Here is a 16091-nt window from a genome sequence, read left to right on the forward strand (position 1 = left end):
GTCCATGGACTGTGTGTTTCTTCACACTTAGTATTCATCCATGGTTTGGACAATGATATCCCAATTTCTATCTCGCCTTGAACTTGGACGGATATATCTGGGATTTTATCTCGTCTTGAGCTTAGACGGAGATACCATAGGTTTTATCCTATCCTGAGTTTGGATGGACATACCTTGAGTTTTATTTTTCTTACTTTATCCTTTCGCCTTCCGTGGATCAGCTTGAATCATAGAAATTTAAGGATTCCCATACAATCAAACATATACTTAGAAATACATCATATATATATTTGGAAATCCATACTCTATGATCATTTGTCCACAATATTAGCACATGCTGGAGAGCTAGTGCTTTTTAGGAAACTAAGAATACTTAAACATAACTTCGTCCATGAGCAACACAAAATACATATACACTTAAAACACAATAGTAATAATAAGCAAATCTAAGAAAATAATACTATGTTTCAAATCGTCCATGGCACTCGTCCTGCAGCGATGTTCGTCCCTGATCACCCTTTATTGATAGTACCTTCTTAGGTGTTCAACATTCCAAGGGTGTTCAAGCTTTCTTCCATCCAAGGCTTCCAAGTAGTAAGATCCTTGCCTTTTGCAGTTGACTACCCTGTAAGGTCCTTCCCAATTTGGTCCCTGTTTCCCATGGGCTGGGTTTTTGGAGGCCAAAGAAACCTTCTTCAGGACGAAATCCCCAATGTTGAAGTGCCTAGGTTTCACCATAGCGTCATGCTGCCTAGCCATGAGATTTTTGTACCTTACTGCTCTTTGCTCCGCATCCATCCTTACCTCGTCTATAAGATCGAGGTTAAGACGAAGTTGCTCACTGTTTTCCTTATCTTAATACTTTATTACCCTATGGCTGGCCATATGCACTTCTACAGGTATGACTGCTTCGCTCTCATAAGCCAGTTTGAAAGGAGTCTCTCTTGTGGGAGTCCTCACCGTTGTTCTGTAAGCCTACAAAACACCAGGTAATTCGTCCAGCCATACTCCCTTTGCCCCTTCAAGCCGAGTCTTGATAATTTTTAACAAGGATCAATTTGCCACTTCTGCTTGTCCATTGGCCTGTGGGTGGAATGGTGAGGAGTAGTGATTCTTGATTTCTAGTTGCTCACAAAATTCCTTGAAGGGTGTGTTGTTAAACTATCGTCCATTATCAAACACTAACACCCTAGGCACTCCAAATCTGCATACAATGCTCTTCTAGACAAAGTTTTTGACATTCTGCTGTGTGATTTTCACTAAGGGTTCAGCTTCTACCCTTTTAGTAAAATAATCTATCCCTACCACCAAAAACTTCATCTGTCTAATTCCAGTTGGAAAGGGGCCTAAAATATCCAAACCCCACTGTGCAAAAGGCCAAGGGAACATCATTGGGGTAAGGTATTCTGACGGTTGTCTAGGAATATTACTGAAACGTTGACATTGACCACATACCTTAACATATGCCTTAGCATCAGCTTGGATGGTTGGCCAATAGTATCCTGCACGGATGACCTTGTGGACGAGTGATCTAGCTCCTGAATGGTTACCACACGCTCCTTCATGAACTTCTTTAAGTATTTAATTCGCCTCATCTGGGGCTAAGCACCTTAGGTATGGTTGTAAAAAACCTCTTTTGTACAGCACTTCGTCCATAAGGACGTATCTAGCTGATTTAACTCTGAGCTTCTTAGCTTCGTCCTTCCCTTCTAGAAGCCTTCCATCCTTCAAATATGATACTATTTGGGTCATCCAATTTTCTTCACCTTCTATCTGCAGTATTTCTGGGAGGTCTATACTTGGCATGTATTGTATTTCATCAATCTTGTCCATCGCTTCATTAGCGAAGGCTTCCTTCGCCAAGGTATCTGCTTCTATGTTCTCTTCCCTCAGGATTTGAACAAAATTAGTTTCTTTGAATTTCTTCACAAGGCGTAACACCCTCTTCAAATACCTCTTCATTTTATCTTCCTTAGCTTCACATGTTCCATTTATTTGGCCTATGACCAATTGTGAGTCTCCCAAGATGAGCACCGAGCCTGCTTTTACAGATTTAGCCAACTCCAACCCTTTAAGAAGGGCTTCATACTCCACTTCATTGTTAGTTGTCTGGTACTGCAAGCGAACCTTGTAATTCAGTTTATCTCTTTCTGGTGACTGCAAAACAACTCCTATACCTCCTGCATACAGCGTAGATGATCCATCTACATGGACGACCCATTTTTTATTACCTTCTTTCTCTTCCGGGTCCTCATGGCTCGGAGTGAACTCTACAATGAAATCTGCTAGGGCTTGAGCCTTGATTGCATTCCTCGGCTGATACCGAATGTCAAACTCATTGAGCTCAACTGCCCATTGGATCAGTCGTCCCGCAGCTTCTAGTTTGTTCATTGCCTTCTTAAGTGGATGGTCAGTCATGACATTGATGACATGAACCTGGAAGTAGTGCCTTAACTTCCTAGAAGCTGTTATCAGTGCAAACGCTAACTTCTCTATCAGTGGGTACCTTCCTTCTGCTCCTCTCAATGCTCAGCTAATGTAATACACAGGCTTTTGCACCTTTTCTTCCTCCCTAATCAACGCTGAACTCATGGTATGCGGGGAAACTGCTAAATAGAGATATAGTTCCTCTCCTAGCACGGACGGACTCAACAATGGAGGCGTAGTAAGGTAGTACTTCAGGTCCTGGAAGGCCTTCTCACACTCGTCTGTCCACTCAAATGCCTTCCTAAGAATTTTGAAAAATGGCAAACACTTGTCTGTGGCTCTTGAAACAAACCTGTTAAGCACTACAACTCGTCCAGTAAGGGATTGGACTTCCTTGATGTTCTTCGGTGGTTCCATGTTCAATATGGCTTGGATCTTGTCTGGATTTGCCTCAATTCCTCTCTGTGAAACCATGAATCCTAGAAACTTTCCTGACAATACTCCGAATGCACATTTACTTGGGTTCAGTTTCATCTTGTATCGCCTAAGTGTTTCAAAGGTTTTCTGAAGATCGTCAAAGTGGCTTCCCTCGTCTAAGTTCCTCACAAGCATGTCATCCATGTACACCTCCACATTTCGTCCTATCTCTGGATGAAACATATGATTCACCAACCTTAGATAAGTTGCCCCTGCATTCTTTAGACCAAAGGGCATCACCTTGTAACAAAACAAACCTTGACTGGTAATAAAAGAGGTCTTCTCTTGGTCAGCCTTATCCATCTTTATCTGATTATATCCTGAGAAGGCGTCCATGAAGCTCAGCAACTGATGGCCAGCTGTGGAATCCACCAATTAGTCAATGAGTGGTAAAGGATAACTATCCTTAGGGCAGGCCTTGTTCAAGTCAGTGAAGTCTACACACATCCTCCACTTGCCATTTGCCTTCTTTACCATCACTACATTTGCTAACCAATCCGGGTAATAGACTTCTCGGATGAAATGCACTGTAGTCAGTTTCTGAACCTCTTCCTTGATAGCCTCGTCTCTTTTAGGAGCGAAGACTCTCTTCTTTTGTCGAACAGGCTTAGAAGAGGGGAACACATTCAACCGATGAGTAATTACCCTCGGATCAATACCAGGCATGTCGTCATGGCTCCACGTAAAAACATCGGTATTCTTCCTCAGAAACTGGACAAGGCCTTCTTTCACTTTCTCTTTCATACCTGTTCCAATCTTAGTGAACTTCTTAGGATCATTTTCTTGTAATAAAACATCTTCCAATACTACAGTTGGTTCTGCAACAATTCTTCTTTCTTTTATACTCATAATCTGCACCTGCTCGTCCACAGCCAACATGGCTAGATAACACGCTCTGGTTGCCAACTTATCTCTTTGTGCTTGTCTAATCCCGCATTCCGTAGGAAATTTGACTGATAGATGGTAGGCAGATGTTACTGCCTTCCAATTGTTTAAAGTTGGTCTTCCAATGATGGCATTGTATGAGGATGAACAATCCACCACAAGGAAATTCACTTCCTTAGTTATCTGCTGCGGGTATGACCCCACCACTACAAGTAATGTAATGGTGCCAACGGACTGCACTTTCATTCCTCCGAATCCTATCAGTGGTGAGCATGCTAGACGAAGTTGATCTCGTCCAAGCCTCATCTGCTGGAAGGCGGGATAATACAATATATCCGCCGAGCTTCCATTATCCACCAACACCATCCTGGTTGTATAACCTGCAATAAGTAGGGTAATGACAATCGCATCATCATGTGGATGATGAATCCTCTCAGCTTCTTCGTCTGTAAAAGAGACTGTTGGCTCGTCTGCTTCTCCCGTCCTTGGGGGTCGTCTAGAGAGTTAGACATTTTGCACCGCTTTGAGATACATCTTCTTTACTTTGGAGGATTGTCCTGTCGAAGTTCCACCAATGATAACCCTTATTTCTCCGAGTGGGGGTTGTGATGATTCTTCCATCTTCGCTTTCAATTTTTCATCTTTATGATCCCTTCCAACGAAATGCCTCAACTTTCCTTGTCTAATAAGATTCTCAATCTGCTGCTTCAAGTCATAACACTCGTCCATATCATGCCCATGATCTCTATGGAAGCGACAATATTTATTCTTGTTGCGCTTGTTAGGATCTCCTTTCATCTTCTCTGGCCACTTCAAGGAAGGGTCATCCTTGATTTGCATGAGCACCTGATCGAGTGGGGCATTTAAGGGTGTGTAATTCTGATTCCTCGTCGATGGGCCTACCTTCCTGCTATCTCTATCTCGATCCTTTTTATCTTCCGTTCGTCCCTTCTTTGGACGAGGCCCCTGATCAGAATGACGCGTGGGGTTGACTTCCATTCTCTCAACTCTCTTCCTTTTTTTAGCTATGATTGCATCTTCTGTGTTCATAAAATTTTGGGCTGAGTGGACAAGTTCAGCCATGGACTGGGGCTCCTTTTCATACAGCTTGTGAATAAATAAATCCGAATTAACCCCATTATGGAAGGGTGCCAATAGTAGCTTGTCGTCCACCTCATCCACTATCAAGGCTTCCCTGTTGAAGCGCGTGATGTAGAAACGCAGGCTTTCATTCTCCCCTTGCTCTATAGTTAACAAGCTGGATGAAAAACGCTTGTGTCTCTGTCCCCCTACTCTCTTGGTGGCCTGGGCTAGTGGCCCTCGATCTAGTCCGAACCATACAGTCTTTTATCGGAGAAGAATAAATCGTCAAACTTAAAGTTTTCACTGATAATTTCTCCCCACAAACAGCGCCAACTGATGATGAATAGAATCAGTAGGCTGGACAATTCGGCTTCGATGGGCTGAAAGTGGTAGCGAAGGCCTGAAAGGTAAACAAAATATTAAAGGGGACCAGGGTGGACCGGCCTGAAACCCTCCGATGGCTAAGTTAGTATCTTCTTACCAATGGAGTTCTAATTGTATTGAGAGTAAAAATTTTAGTATTTCATACCTTTACTTGGTTCAGACCGGCCCTTTTATAGGGAACTTTGGGGCGGTTATTGGTTCAATAACTTCCCCCAGATTTGTGGAATCCAGACATAATTTCCTTAACGGCTATAGAAATTATAACTTCTGCTGGAAGTTACATACTTGGGAGGAATTGGTGGCGATGAACACGAGCTGATTAACTGCTTCAGAATTTGTTAAGTGTTGTGTGGTCGTCCATGTGCAATGCCCATGGACGACTCTTTGTCAGATTGTTGTGGTCGTCCATGCGCTTTGCACATGGACGACTCCTTCGATTTGATTCCCTGAGGTTTATTCCATTGATCCATACTCAGGGACGACATATCTGGACGAATCAGAGATGGTCTGGCCGTTTGGCTAACTGGTGATCATGGACGACTCTTCTGGATGAACCATAGATGTAATTTTTGCTATCCCATCAAAAGCTAACATAAAATAGTTGTAAATTAAAACTTTATAATGTCCAAGACATTGGAGCATGTATGCATATCCTATTCATGTATACACATGAACAAATAACAATACATATGTACACAGAGCTACCAAAAACTCTATTTCCATATTTAAGCTCAAAATGATCAATATCTATGAGGGATGTTGCCTAATCATCTAAGAGCATCTCCAATAGGTTCTTTAAAACCAATTTTGGAGAACAAACACACCAAAAACTCACTTCAACAGCTTCTCCATCTCCATTTTTTAGATTAGAATTGCTACAGTGTTTCTTTACAAGTAGATAACACTGTAGCAATTACTGTAGCACCTCTAAACAATGTTCTCCCTTAAAATAATATATGGTTGAATAAAAAAAGACTTTTTTCTCTTTCCTCCATTTCTGTTTCTTCTGCACTCCCTCTCTCTCTTGCTTCTCATTAGAAAACAACGGTGAAGCACAAAATTGACGGAGCTCTCAATCAAAATACAAACTCAAATCACAATTTTAAAACTAATCAAATTAGAACCAAAAAAAAAAAAAAAAAAAAAAGAGCAAACCTAACCCATCTGAGCCTCGATGGGGAGGAGGACATGCAATGGTGGGAGGAGGAAAAAGGTTGTCCACTTGTCCTCTAGCCTTTGTCATCCGCCAACGATCTTTGTGTGAGAGAGAGAGAAAGAAAGAGAGAGAGCTTCTTGAATGCTCTGGAGTAGACGTAGTGCTAGAGAAGAAAAGAAAAAAGAAAAGTGAAGGATAGAGCTCTAGATGAAGTGCTAGAGAAGAAAAGAAAAAAGAAAAGTGAAGATAGAGATAAGGGAAAGGTGTGGAGGAGAAAAAAAGAGGAAAAAAAAAAAAGAAAAAAAGAAATGTGTGGATGAAAAAGAAAAGAGATAAGGGAAAAATAAAATAAAGAATAAGAAATTAAAATTGAGAAATGCTACTACAATATTTTCACAATACTTTCATAATAAATCTTAAGTGGTGAATTGTTACTAACTAATACTGATAAAAAAAAAATATTTAAGTGATGTGTTCAAATTAAAATCAACAATAACTTACCAGATATGATTTATTGTGAAAATATTGTAAAATGTTAAGAACGTAGCACTTCTCATTAAAATTAGATGAATGAAAGAAGATTGAAAAGGAAATATTAAAGAAAGAATGAAGAAATAATATTTAAATCGGATAGAGAAAAGGATAGAGAGTTTGTTGGAAAGTGTATTTAAAAAAGTAGGTAAGTAAAAACTAAATGTCACTGTTCACTGTTCAAATAATATAAAAATTTGGTGAAGCTGCTCGAAATGCTCTTAGAGGCTTTAGAATCCTCGAGGAACCCACCAAAACCCTAGTTTGGACCTATAAATATTCACCTTCTACCTCTATTCCAAATCATTTTTAGAAAGAAAGGATTTTAGCTATTACTGTTGCCAAAATACTATCTTTCTTCAATTTTTTTTTTTCTTTACACTAGCACATTAAGCACAACTTTTGTCTTTAAAATTTCTCCCTCATTTTCGCTATTGCTTTAAAACCTGTTCACCAAAAAAAAAATCTTTCTTTGAATTGTGATTACTATATTCTAAAGACTAGCCAATGGAACATATATACGACATTGGGATTGAAAATTTTTATTTCATATAGACAGAGACAGACCCATGGAAGAGAAAGTATAAAATGTTTCGGTAATACTAACTCAGCATCTGTTCTAGTATTTCCTACCCAATAAATGAGTAATACCTATTTCAAAAAACCACATCAGAATACTCCAATAAATGATTAATTTATCTTCCCGATAATATAGAAGATTGTGATTAATTTATTAGAGTAGTCTGATATGATTTTTTGAAACAGACGTCACTCATTTATTGGATAAGAAATACCAAAACAGATGTTAAATTGGGATTACTGAAACATAGTATACTTTCTCCTCATGAAGGGGGCTGGGCCAAACTCCAACTAATTGACCTTTAGTCAATATGGTCTATATCGCAATTATAAATAATCAAGTACGGTCCAAAATCCCAAGAAAATTTCTTTGCGGATAAAGTTCAACGGACGCAATGCTAACAGGGCAACGACATCATTGAAATTTTTGGCCCTTTTTTTGGGCACAGATTGAACTCACGAGAAGTGTCCTCTCCATTTGTTACTGAGATACATGTTTTAGCTTATTAGATGAAATCAGAAAATGGCCGAATATGCTATTTAAATTTATTACATGGCAATTCAAATAATTTTGTGTATTTTAATCACATGATCAAATACCAACTCATGCTGGGATCAAGTGAATTAACTATGGTCTCACATAAATTTATGTATTTGTATAATAAATATTCATATTTAAATATTTAAATTTGACCCTTAAAATATTGATATGTCAGTAAAACTTTTTTTTTTATTTGTGTTTTATGAAATTAAAATTCTTTAGTTAAAAAATATTTTAATAAAAAAAAGGGGCTAAAATTCTTCAAGAAAGATTACTTTTTTATTCGATTCTAAGATAATTTCTTACTCTATTTGTGCAGGCTCATGCTCCCCTCTTTTCTTCTTCCTCAATTCATCAAGCTCCTCGTGATAAATCAATTAAAGAGGTATAAGGAGGTTTTAAGCACCAAAACGTTGGCTTACTAATTAAACTTAAGCAAATGAATTGGGATTCCCTTAGGCTAGTTATGTAGGTTGGGCTCAGTTTATAATAATGGGTTTCATAATTTAGTTAATAGGCCTACGGAATGCTCACACTTGTTTTGAATCCCATCCTCTCGCTAGTTTAGATGGTCTTTTGGCACCAAGATCAAGTCCAAATCAGAGAATGAAGAATGGCTTTAATAAGAAGGCCCAATTTTCAACCCACTATGACCCCGATGCTTCTTTTCAATCCACAATTTAAAGCAAGAAAATTTTAACTTTGGCCCATCCATGCTTATGAAGTTAACCTTAAAATCATGCTTTTTATAATAAATTGATTTTATTACTCACACTTCTTGTTAATTTCATCATCATCAAATCATTACCATTATCGCATGTCTTGTCACACAGCACAGTTTTAGACCATGATGCCATGAAAATAAAATTCACTACTTGAGATGTTGTAACAAATTTGAATAATGGATTTTGTGTTCATTGATTAATGGGTCATGTTAACAAGTATGTTTAAAACAATTGTTAATAAACTATTTTAGAAAAGTTTTGATACCACTTTTATAATAAATGTAGAGATATTGGGCCCAAAAGTCTATCATTTGTTTATATTACAAGCTTGTGGCCCAATTCGAGGATGAATGATTGTCTGAGGAGGAGAAATCTTTATTAGAAAAGATTGTATTAGTAAATAGAGGTCAGCTTTGGACCATAATGACTCAAGGGAGTGGGCCGAGGATAAATGCATCCTCGGCTGACCACTTCTAAGGTTCAAAAATGTTATCTGTCGCTTAGAGTGATTTCCAAGAAGTCTCATTGGTGTCGATAAGCATTGCAAAGATGGTAGACAGGGAAGTGCCCTAAAATATCTAAGGAGAAAGCTACTACCTGCATTAAATACTCTGTAGCTAACTCTCTGACCGCATTAATGTGGAGGTGAAACCTGAACAGTATCTTTTCAGCCTTACAGCTATTACATGAAGACTTATGAAATGGGCTGATGGGACAAGTATCAACACCAAACATCTAGCATACAGGTAGAAGATGAAGATGAAAAGGGGAGGGAGTATAAAAGAATGAGAAGGCAACAAGACTGGGGATCGAGAATTCAAGAGAAAAACATTGAAACATTCAGGAACCAAATTTGTAACTAAACTTGAGAATAATATATAAGAACAGACATTCTCAGACCTTACCGAGGACGATTTTCTTCAATACAAACCTTCTTCTTTTCATTCTCTTTATCATCTGAGCTCATTCTAGTGTTCGTTTGATTAACTAAATCCCAGTTTTCTAACCATCTCTATAAATTTGTTGTTTTGGATTTTTTTTAGTCTAAGTCCATCTACGTAGTAGGCTAAGAGTTCAAATCTGGTATTTACAATAAATATAGAAAGTTATTAAAAAAATTAATTACTTTATATTTTTTTTTCATAAAATATTTTTAGAAATAGTTTCTAAATCATTTCCTAANCATTCTCAGACCTTACCGAGGACGATTTTTCTTCAATACAAACCTTCTTCTTTTCATTCTCTTATCATCTGAGCTCATTCTAGTGTTCGTTTGATTAACTAAATCCCAGTTTTCTAACCATCTCTATAAATTTGTTGTTTTGGATTTTTTTTAGTCTAAGTCCATCTACGTAGTAGGCTAAGAGTTCAAATCTGGTATTTACAATAAATATAGAAAGTTATTAAAAAAATTAATTACTTTATATTTTTTTTTCATAAAATATTTTTAGAAATAGTTTCTAAATCAATTTCCTTAGGACATTTGTTGACTTTTCTTTTAATTAATTAATTAATTAAACAACACCCTTTAACTTTAGAAGAGGTTGGTGAACACATGGGGTGTACCTGAGATTGTCCGTAAACTAATTTTTTTTTTTATTAAGTCAATTAAATAAAAATTATTTTTATTTTTATTATTAAAATCTATATATATATATATATATATTAATAGCCAAAACTAAGAGTAAATTCAATTAAATTCTAAATTATAATATACTTTTGCGCCACGTGTCTTATCTAATTTTTAAATTTATGTGTCAAGTGAATTATTAAGTTCAAAAATAAAAAAGTATAAATTCAATTAAATTCTAAATTGAATTTTAATTAAAATTCAATTTTGCTCCATGTATTTCACTTGATTTTTTAATTTTTGTAACAAGTAAATTTTAAGTACAAAAACTGAAGAATCTAAATTCAATTAAAAGTACAAAACCGAAGAGTCTAGATACAATTAGATTCTAAATCTCATATATATATATATATATGTGTGTGTAATTATGATTGTTTTTAAATTATCAGTATATATGCATGAAATTACACTCAAATATAAAATAAGTGATGTCTCCTTAACATTTTCAAAAATAAACTTCCGCACATGAGGTTGATAGATGAAACTAGATACTCCAGACATGTACTTTATCAATAATTGTCAGTTCACAAAATAAATTTTCCTGACTTAGCTGAATTTTCATTTTTCTTTATGGAGGTAGACTTAATTATTAATTAGGGACTTTCGATGCATTATTTATCCTTGCTCTACTGGGCAATGACCTTCTTTTTTTTTTCTTTTTTTCTTTTTTTCACCGACTGAATTCAATGAGATGTGACCTGTGCGTTGCTTTATAGATTATAAAAAAACGAGTTCCTCAAAAAAAAAAAAAAATTATAAAAAACGAATAAACCCGTTTATACGACTCTGAATTGGACAATAATCCGGTCCAACCGGTTTGAAAAGAAGCGGCTTTAGAGCATCTTCAACCGAGTAGATAAGCCAAAATATAGAGAATGAAATAAAATAAAATAGAGGAAAAAAAAGCTTCAACAGTCTCTAAAATTCAAAAAAAAATTTGCTCATGTGATTAATTAGCAACTGATTTTTTTCATTAAAAAATTCCAGCACTTAATATTTTATCACTTCTTTCTCCTTCTACTCTTTGTTTTTGGGTCTCACACTCTCTCTCTTTGTTTCTTCTCACAAAACAATTATTGTTCTCATAAAACCAATTAAATTTAAACAACAAATCTAAAATTAGAACAACAACAACAACAACAGATCAAGAACAGAAAAAATAAATAAATAAATAGAACAGCAATAAAAAGATCAAGAAAAAAAATAGAACTTGATCTGATAAATCAAAAATCAAAAACAACAACTAATCAAAAACAAGGAAAAAAAAATAGAAGCAGATATGACCCCTGGCTACATGCACTCCGCAGTGAGGAGGAGGAGCGGCGATGGGGGCATGGTGTAACAAGGGTGATTTCTCCTCTCTCTCTCTCTCCATGCGTGTCTGTGTGTGTTTGAAGATAATGAAACCAAAAGGCAAGCAAGATTATGTGAGACGTATCACAAAGAGAGCTAGAGAATGTTTTGCAATTAAGTAGAAAAAGAGAGCTGGAGAATGTGTTCTGGAATTAAGTAGAAAAGGAAAATAAGAATGAAGGATAGAGATAAGAGTAGGTATACGTGTGTGGAGGAGAAAAAATAAGAAGAACAAAAGAAAAAGAAAAAATGTATGGATAAAAGAAAGAAAAAATAATATAAAGAATAAGAAATTACAATTGAAAAATACTTTGAAACTCTCTAAAAAAAATTTATTTATAACTGTGGGGCCAGAAAATCAGGTAGCCTCAGCTCACTCCAAGCAGGGCCCACGCCGAGGATACGCGAGGGGTCCGAGGATACGTGAGGGGTCCGAGGATGAAAGCGCGAGGACCAACTCCCGAGGAACATATCCGAGGAGGACCCACCCTCGGGTGTCCGAGACCTCGGGAGAACACAAGGACCACCCCATCAAAGGAGATTCCTTTGCTGTCCGAGGAGGAGAGGGCCCAGTGCCACGCGTTGGCAACAGAATTATGGGGAAGGGGCAAGCCCAGGGCGAACTGTCACCTCGGCATTGAATACGCTCACCTAACCCTCCTGGCTGCATTAATGGGGATGTAACCCCTTGACAAGGCAGCATCGATCAGGGTGAGCCACTTGAGCACGTATATGACCTCTGATGGGACAAACGGTCAGAAGAGAGACCAATAGATGATCAACAGGAGGAGGAAGAGAGGGATATATAAGAAATGTGAGCAAAATGTTGAAGGGGGGTGAAAATGTGAGTTTGGGGAGGAAAAACCTCATCGGCCATGGGCCGAGGAGCATCCCTAAGTTGTAAATGAGGCTTAGCACCCATCAATAAAAGGAAAATAGTTTATGCTTCGTTAAGGCCGGCGAGCGCCTAAACCTTCGATCCACTCTCTAAAAATGTATTGTTGGGGAACTTGGGCTACAAAAACAGTCCCTACAATAATCTTATTGGTTTTTCTTAAAAAAAAAAACATAATAATGATAATAATAATAATAACCCCTATTTTCATATGCTATTAAGCAAGTAAGACTTTTAAAAATTTTACTTAACCCGTATTCAAAGAAGATTCTGAATGTTCTATAAAAAGTTTTTTTAAAAAAATAAAAAATAGAAAAAAGGAAAAAGAAGAAGACTCTGAATAAGATAAGAAGATGAGAGGAACTGCTCTTCTGTATATATGCTCTTCGGTATATATGCTACCATGTCCTAGACAAGCTACTATGTGCAAAAAACAATGGCCGCTAAGAAGTTCATCACTTTGTTGGTTCTCTTCATTTTGATGCTTCTCTTTACCTCATCAAAAGTGGAATCCAGAGTAGTAGCCGAGGCTTCCAAACTTGGTGGGTAAATCTGCCCTTTTTCATGGTTTTTATGTTCTGTTAATTTGTTTAATGTTTCAGAAAACAATAAAGTTTTATTATTTTCTAGGCGTAAATGCACTTTTAGTCCCTACATTTTGCACTTTTTCCATTTTAGTCCATACATTTTATTTTTATCACTTTTAGTCCCTAAATCAATTAATGCCAGACATTTAAGTGCTTGAAGCACTATTTCGTCAGCCAACTAACAGGGAAACTAACGTGAGCATTAAAATATTATTAAAAAAATTATTTAACATTTTTAAATGCCAAAATTAAAAAAAAAAAATTAATTACTCAATTTTAATTAAAAAAATTGTACTAGAACCATAAACTCCTTTGGTTTATTGTGTACCAAGAAAATTCATATCTTCCTTTCCTTTATAGCCTTCTACAACAAGTCTTTTCTTGTAATAGTCAATAATTCCATCAACTCTCAAACTCTTAGGTGGTAGATCCACCAATCACTATGCATAGATTTCCAAGATGGATTTATTGCACTATTGACAATCTCTTTTCCAAGAAGGCACTTTAGGATTTTGCTTCTTTGAAGCTTTAAGTTGATCTTCTAATATATCAATTAGAAAATCTAGACCAAACAACCATGACGTTTGTCCTTTTACTACGTTTAGGCTCAACCTCTCTTACATCAACTCTTGTTCATGAGAGATACTAAACGTAGACTCAAACCTTCTTTAAGAAAGTTTAACACTTGAATTATATTCTAATTAATTGTCATGCATATAAAAATAATAGATACATAAATTAGAAAAGCACTATGCACTACTGTTATGACCATAACCAATGAAAACACAATCAATGGTTCTTTATCAAACACCCCCACATTTAAAGAATTTATAGAAAGGCGATCACTCTTTCCATAATTCACAAGGTGTCTTAGTGGTTTTCTTTTTAAGGCATCTCAATGATCAAATAATTGGTGGAAATATAGCTTCCCCCCACAAGTTCTACAATAATCAAGAACTTATTACATTCATTGAGTTATTTTTCAACTTCATTCTTATAATGAATGAATATCTCTAATGCCTCATCCTTGCTTACTTAATAAGCACTCATAACAGACTCTTGTGCATTTCAAAAGATTAGACAACTTAAGCATATCAACTAAGGCATGTAACATATATTTCATCCAAAGAAATATTACAAAACATATATTAGGATTAAACACATTAATATCCAATCAAGCTCACACATGCCCAAAAAAAAAAAAATATATATATATATATACACACACACACACTTATGTATACATGTATGTAATTAAATAAGATTTTTTTTTTTAGATTCAATTAAATAAGACTATATGTGCTCAAATACAATAATCGTGTGTCCTCCATACCAATACAAATAATTATGCCTTAAACTTTATAAATAAATAACACCTTTGGCCAATGGGTGAACTGTACGCTCTCTAACTCAAAGTGAAACCTCATAATTACATCCCCACTAGTGTGTAATTAGTCTCATTCCTGGACAGTTGGACTTATATCCACACATTTGAATTATTAATAATAGCTCGCACAATGCTATTTTAATTAACAAATAGATGATCACTTGATGAATTAGTAAAGGCTAATCAAAATCTAAAAAATGACAATCATNTCTCTTCATTTTGATGCTTCTCTTTACCTCATCAAAAGTGGAATCCAGAGTAGTAGCCGAGGCTTCCAAACTTGGTGGGTAAATCTGCCCTTTTTCATGGTTTTTATGTTCTGTTAATTTGTTTAATGTTTCAGAAAACAATAAAGTTTTATTATTTTCTAGGCGTAAATGCACTTTTAGTCCCTACATTTTGCACTTTTTCCATTTTAGTCCATACATTTTATTTTTATCACTTTTAGTCCCTAAATCAATTAATGCCAGACATTTAAGTGCTTGAAGCACTATTTCGTCAGCCAACTAACAGGGAAACTAACGTGAGCATTAAAATATTATTAAAAAAATTATTTAACATTTTTAAATGCCAAAATTAAAAAAAAAAAATTAATTACTCAATTTTAATTAAAAAAAAAACAAACAAAAAAATTTATTTTCTTTCAAACAAAAAATTTACTTTCTTTTAATTAAAATGAATTTTTTTTATTCCAATTTTTTTTTTTTTTTTTGTTCAGAAAGAACATATTATTCTTTTGAAGAACTTAGAAGAACATATTCATGTTCTTTATGCCCTTCCTCGTATATGATTCATATTCTTACCAAACACAAAAAACACAAACTCAAATTTAAACATTAACACAATATCACAAACACAAAGAATACAATAACAAACATAAACCAATTAAAAGAGTAATTAATTTTTTTTCTTTTCATTATTTTTAGAAGAACAAAGCAACATGTTCTTCATGTTCTTCAGGAAAGAACATGAAGGTTGCCCAGAAAATTAAACATGCAAAAATTCATTCAAAATCACTTTCCTCCACGAAATCCTCCAACAAATCAAACCCATAAACCCAGAAAAATAATAAAAGCCACATGAAAAAACAAACCCAGAAATTTAAAATAAACACAACAGAAACCCGAAACCACCAAACCCAAACAAATCTCATCCGCCCCTCTTTTCACTCTCATCCACTTCTCTTTTTTCTCTCTAGACCATTCCCCAAAATCAAATCTCTCTATCTTTCTCTCTCTCCAAACCCAATCACTCTCTCTCTCTCTCTGTGGTGAGACCCTAATTTCAAATCGATTCGCAAATGCCGCCTTCGAACAACAAATCGATGATGATGAACACCAGGCCAAGAAGAATCGATGGCAACTCCGACGAATCGAAGACGTCGTCGAACAATCTCTGGGTCGGTAACCTAGCTAGCGACATTGCAAACTTAGATCTCATGGATCTCTTTG

The 16091-nt window shown here is 35.9% G+C and overlaps 1 protein-coding gene across 1 annotated transcript; it reads right to left on the reverse strand.

Moving 5' to 3' along the window:
• Positions 1 to 4293: 4293 nt before the first annotated feature.
• LOC136067822 (uncharacterized) lies at positions 4294 to 9755 on the reverse strand. Its single transcript, XM_065774135.1, has 2 exons — positions 9720 to 9755; positions 4294 to 5133 (listed from the first exon to the last, which is right to left on the reverse strand). The coding sequence occupies exons 1-2, from the start codon at positions 9753 to 9755 to the stop codon at positions 4294 to 4296; spliced, it is 876 nt and encodes a 291-aa protein (XP_065630207.1).
• Positions 9756 to 16091: the final 6336 nt, after the last annotated feature.

This window comes from Quercus suber, unplaced genomic scaffold (assembly GCF_002906115.3).
Source record: "Quercus suber isolate HL8 unplaced genomic scaffold, Cork oak 2.0 scaffold_86, whole genome shotgun sequence".
NCBI classification, from domain to species: Eukaryota; Viridiplantae; Streptophyta; class Magnoliopsida; order Fagales; family Fagaceae; genus Quercus; species Quercus suber.

Coding starts and splice junctions, on each gene's coding strand:
- LOC136067822 (XM_065774135.1), bottom strand. CDS start 9,755: ATGAGCTCAGATGATAAAGAGAATGAAAAGAAGAAG. Junction 5,134..9,719: donor AAGAGAATGAAAAGAAGAAG/GTTTGTATTGAA, acceptor CTCCGATAAAAG/ACTGTATGGTTCGGACTAGA.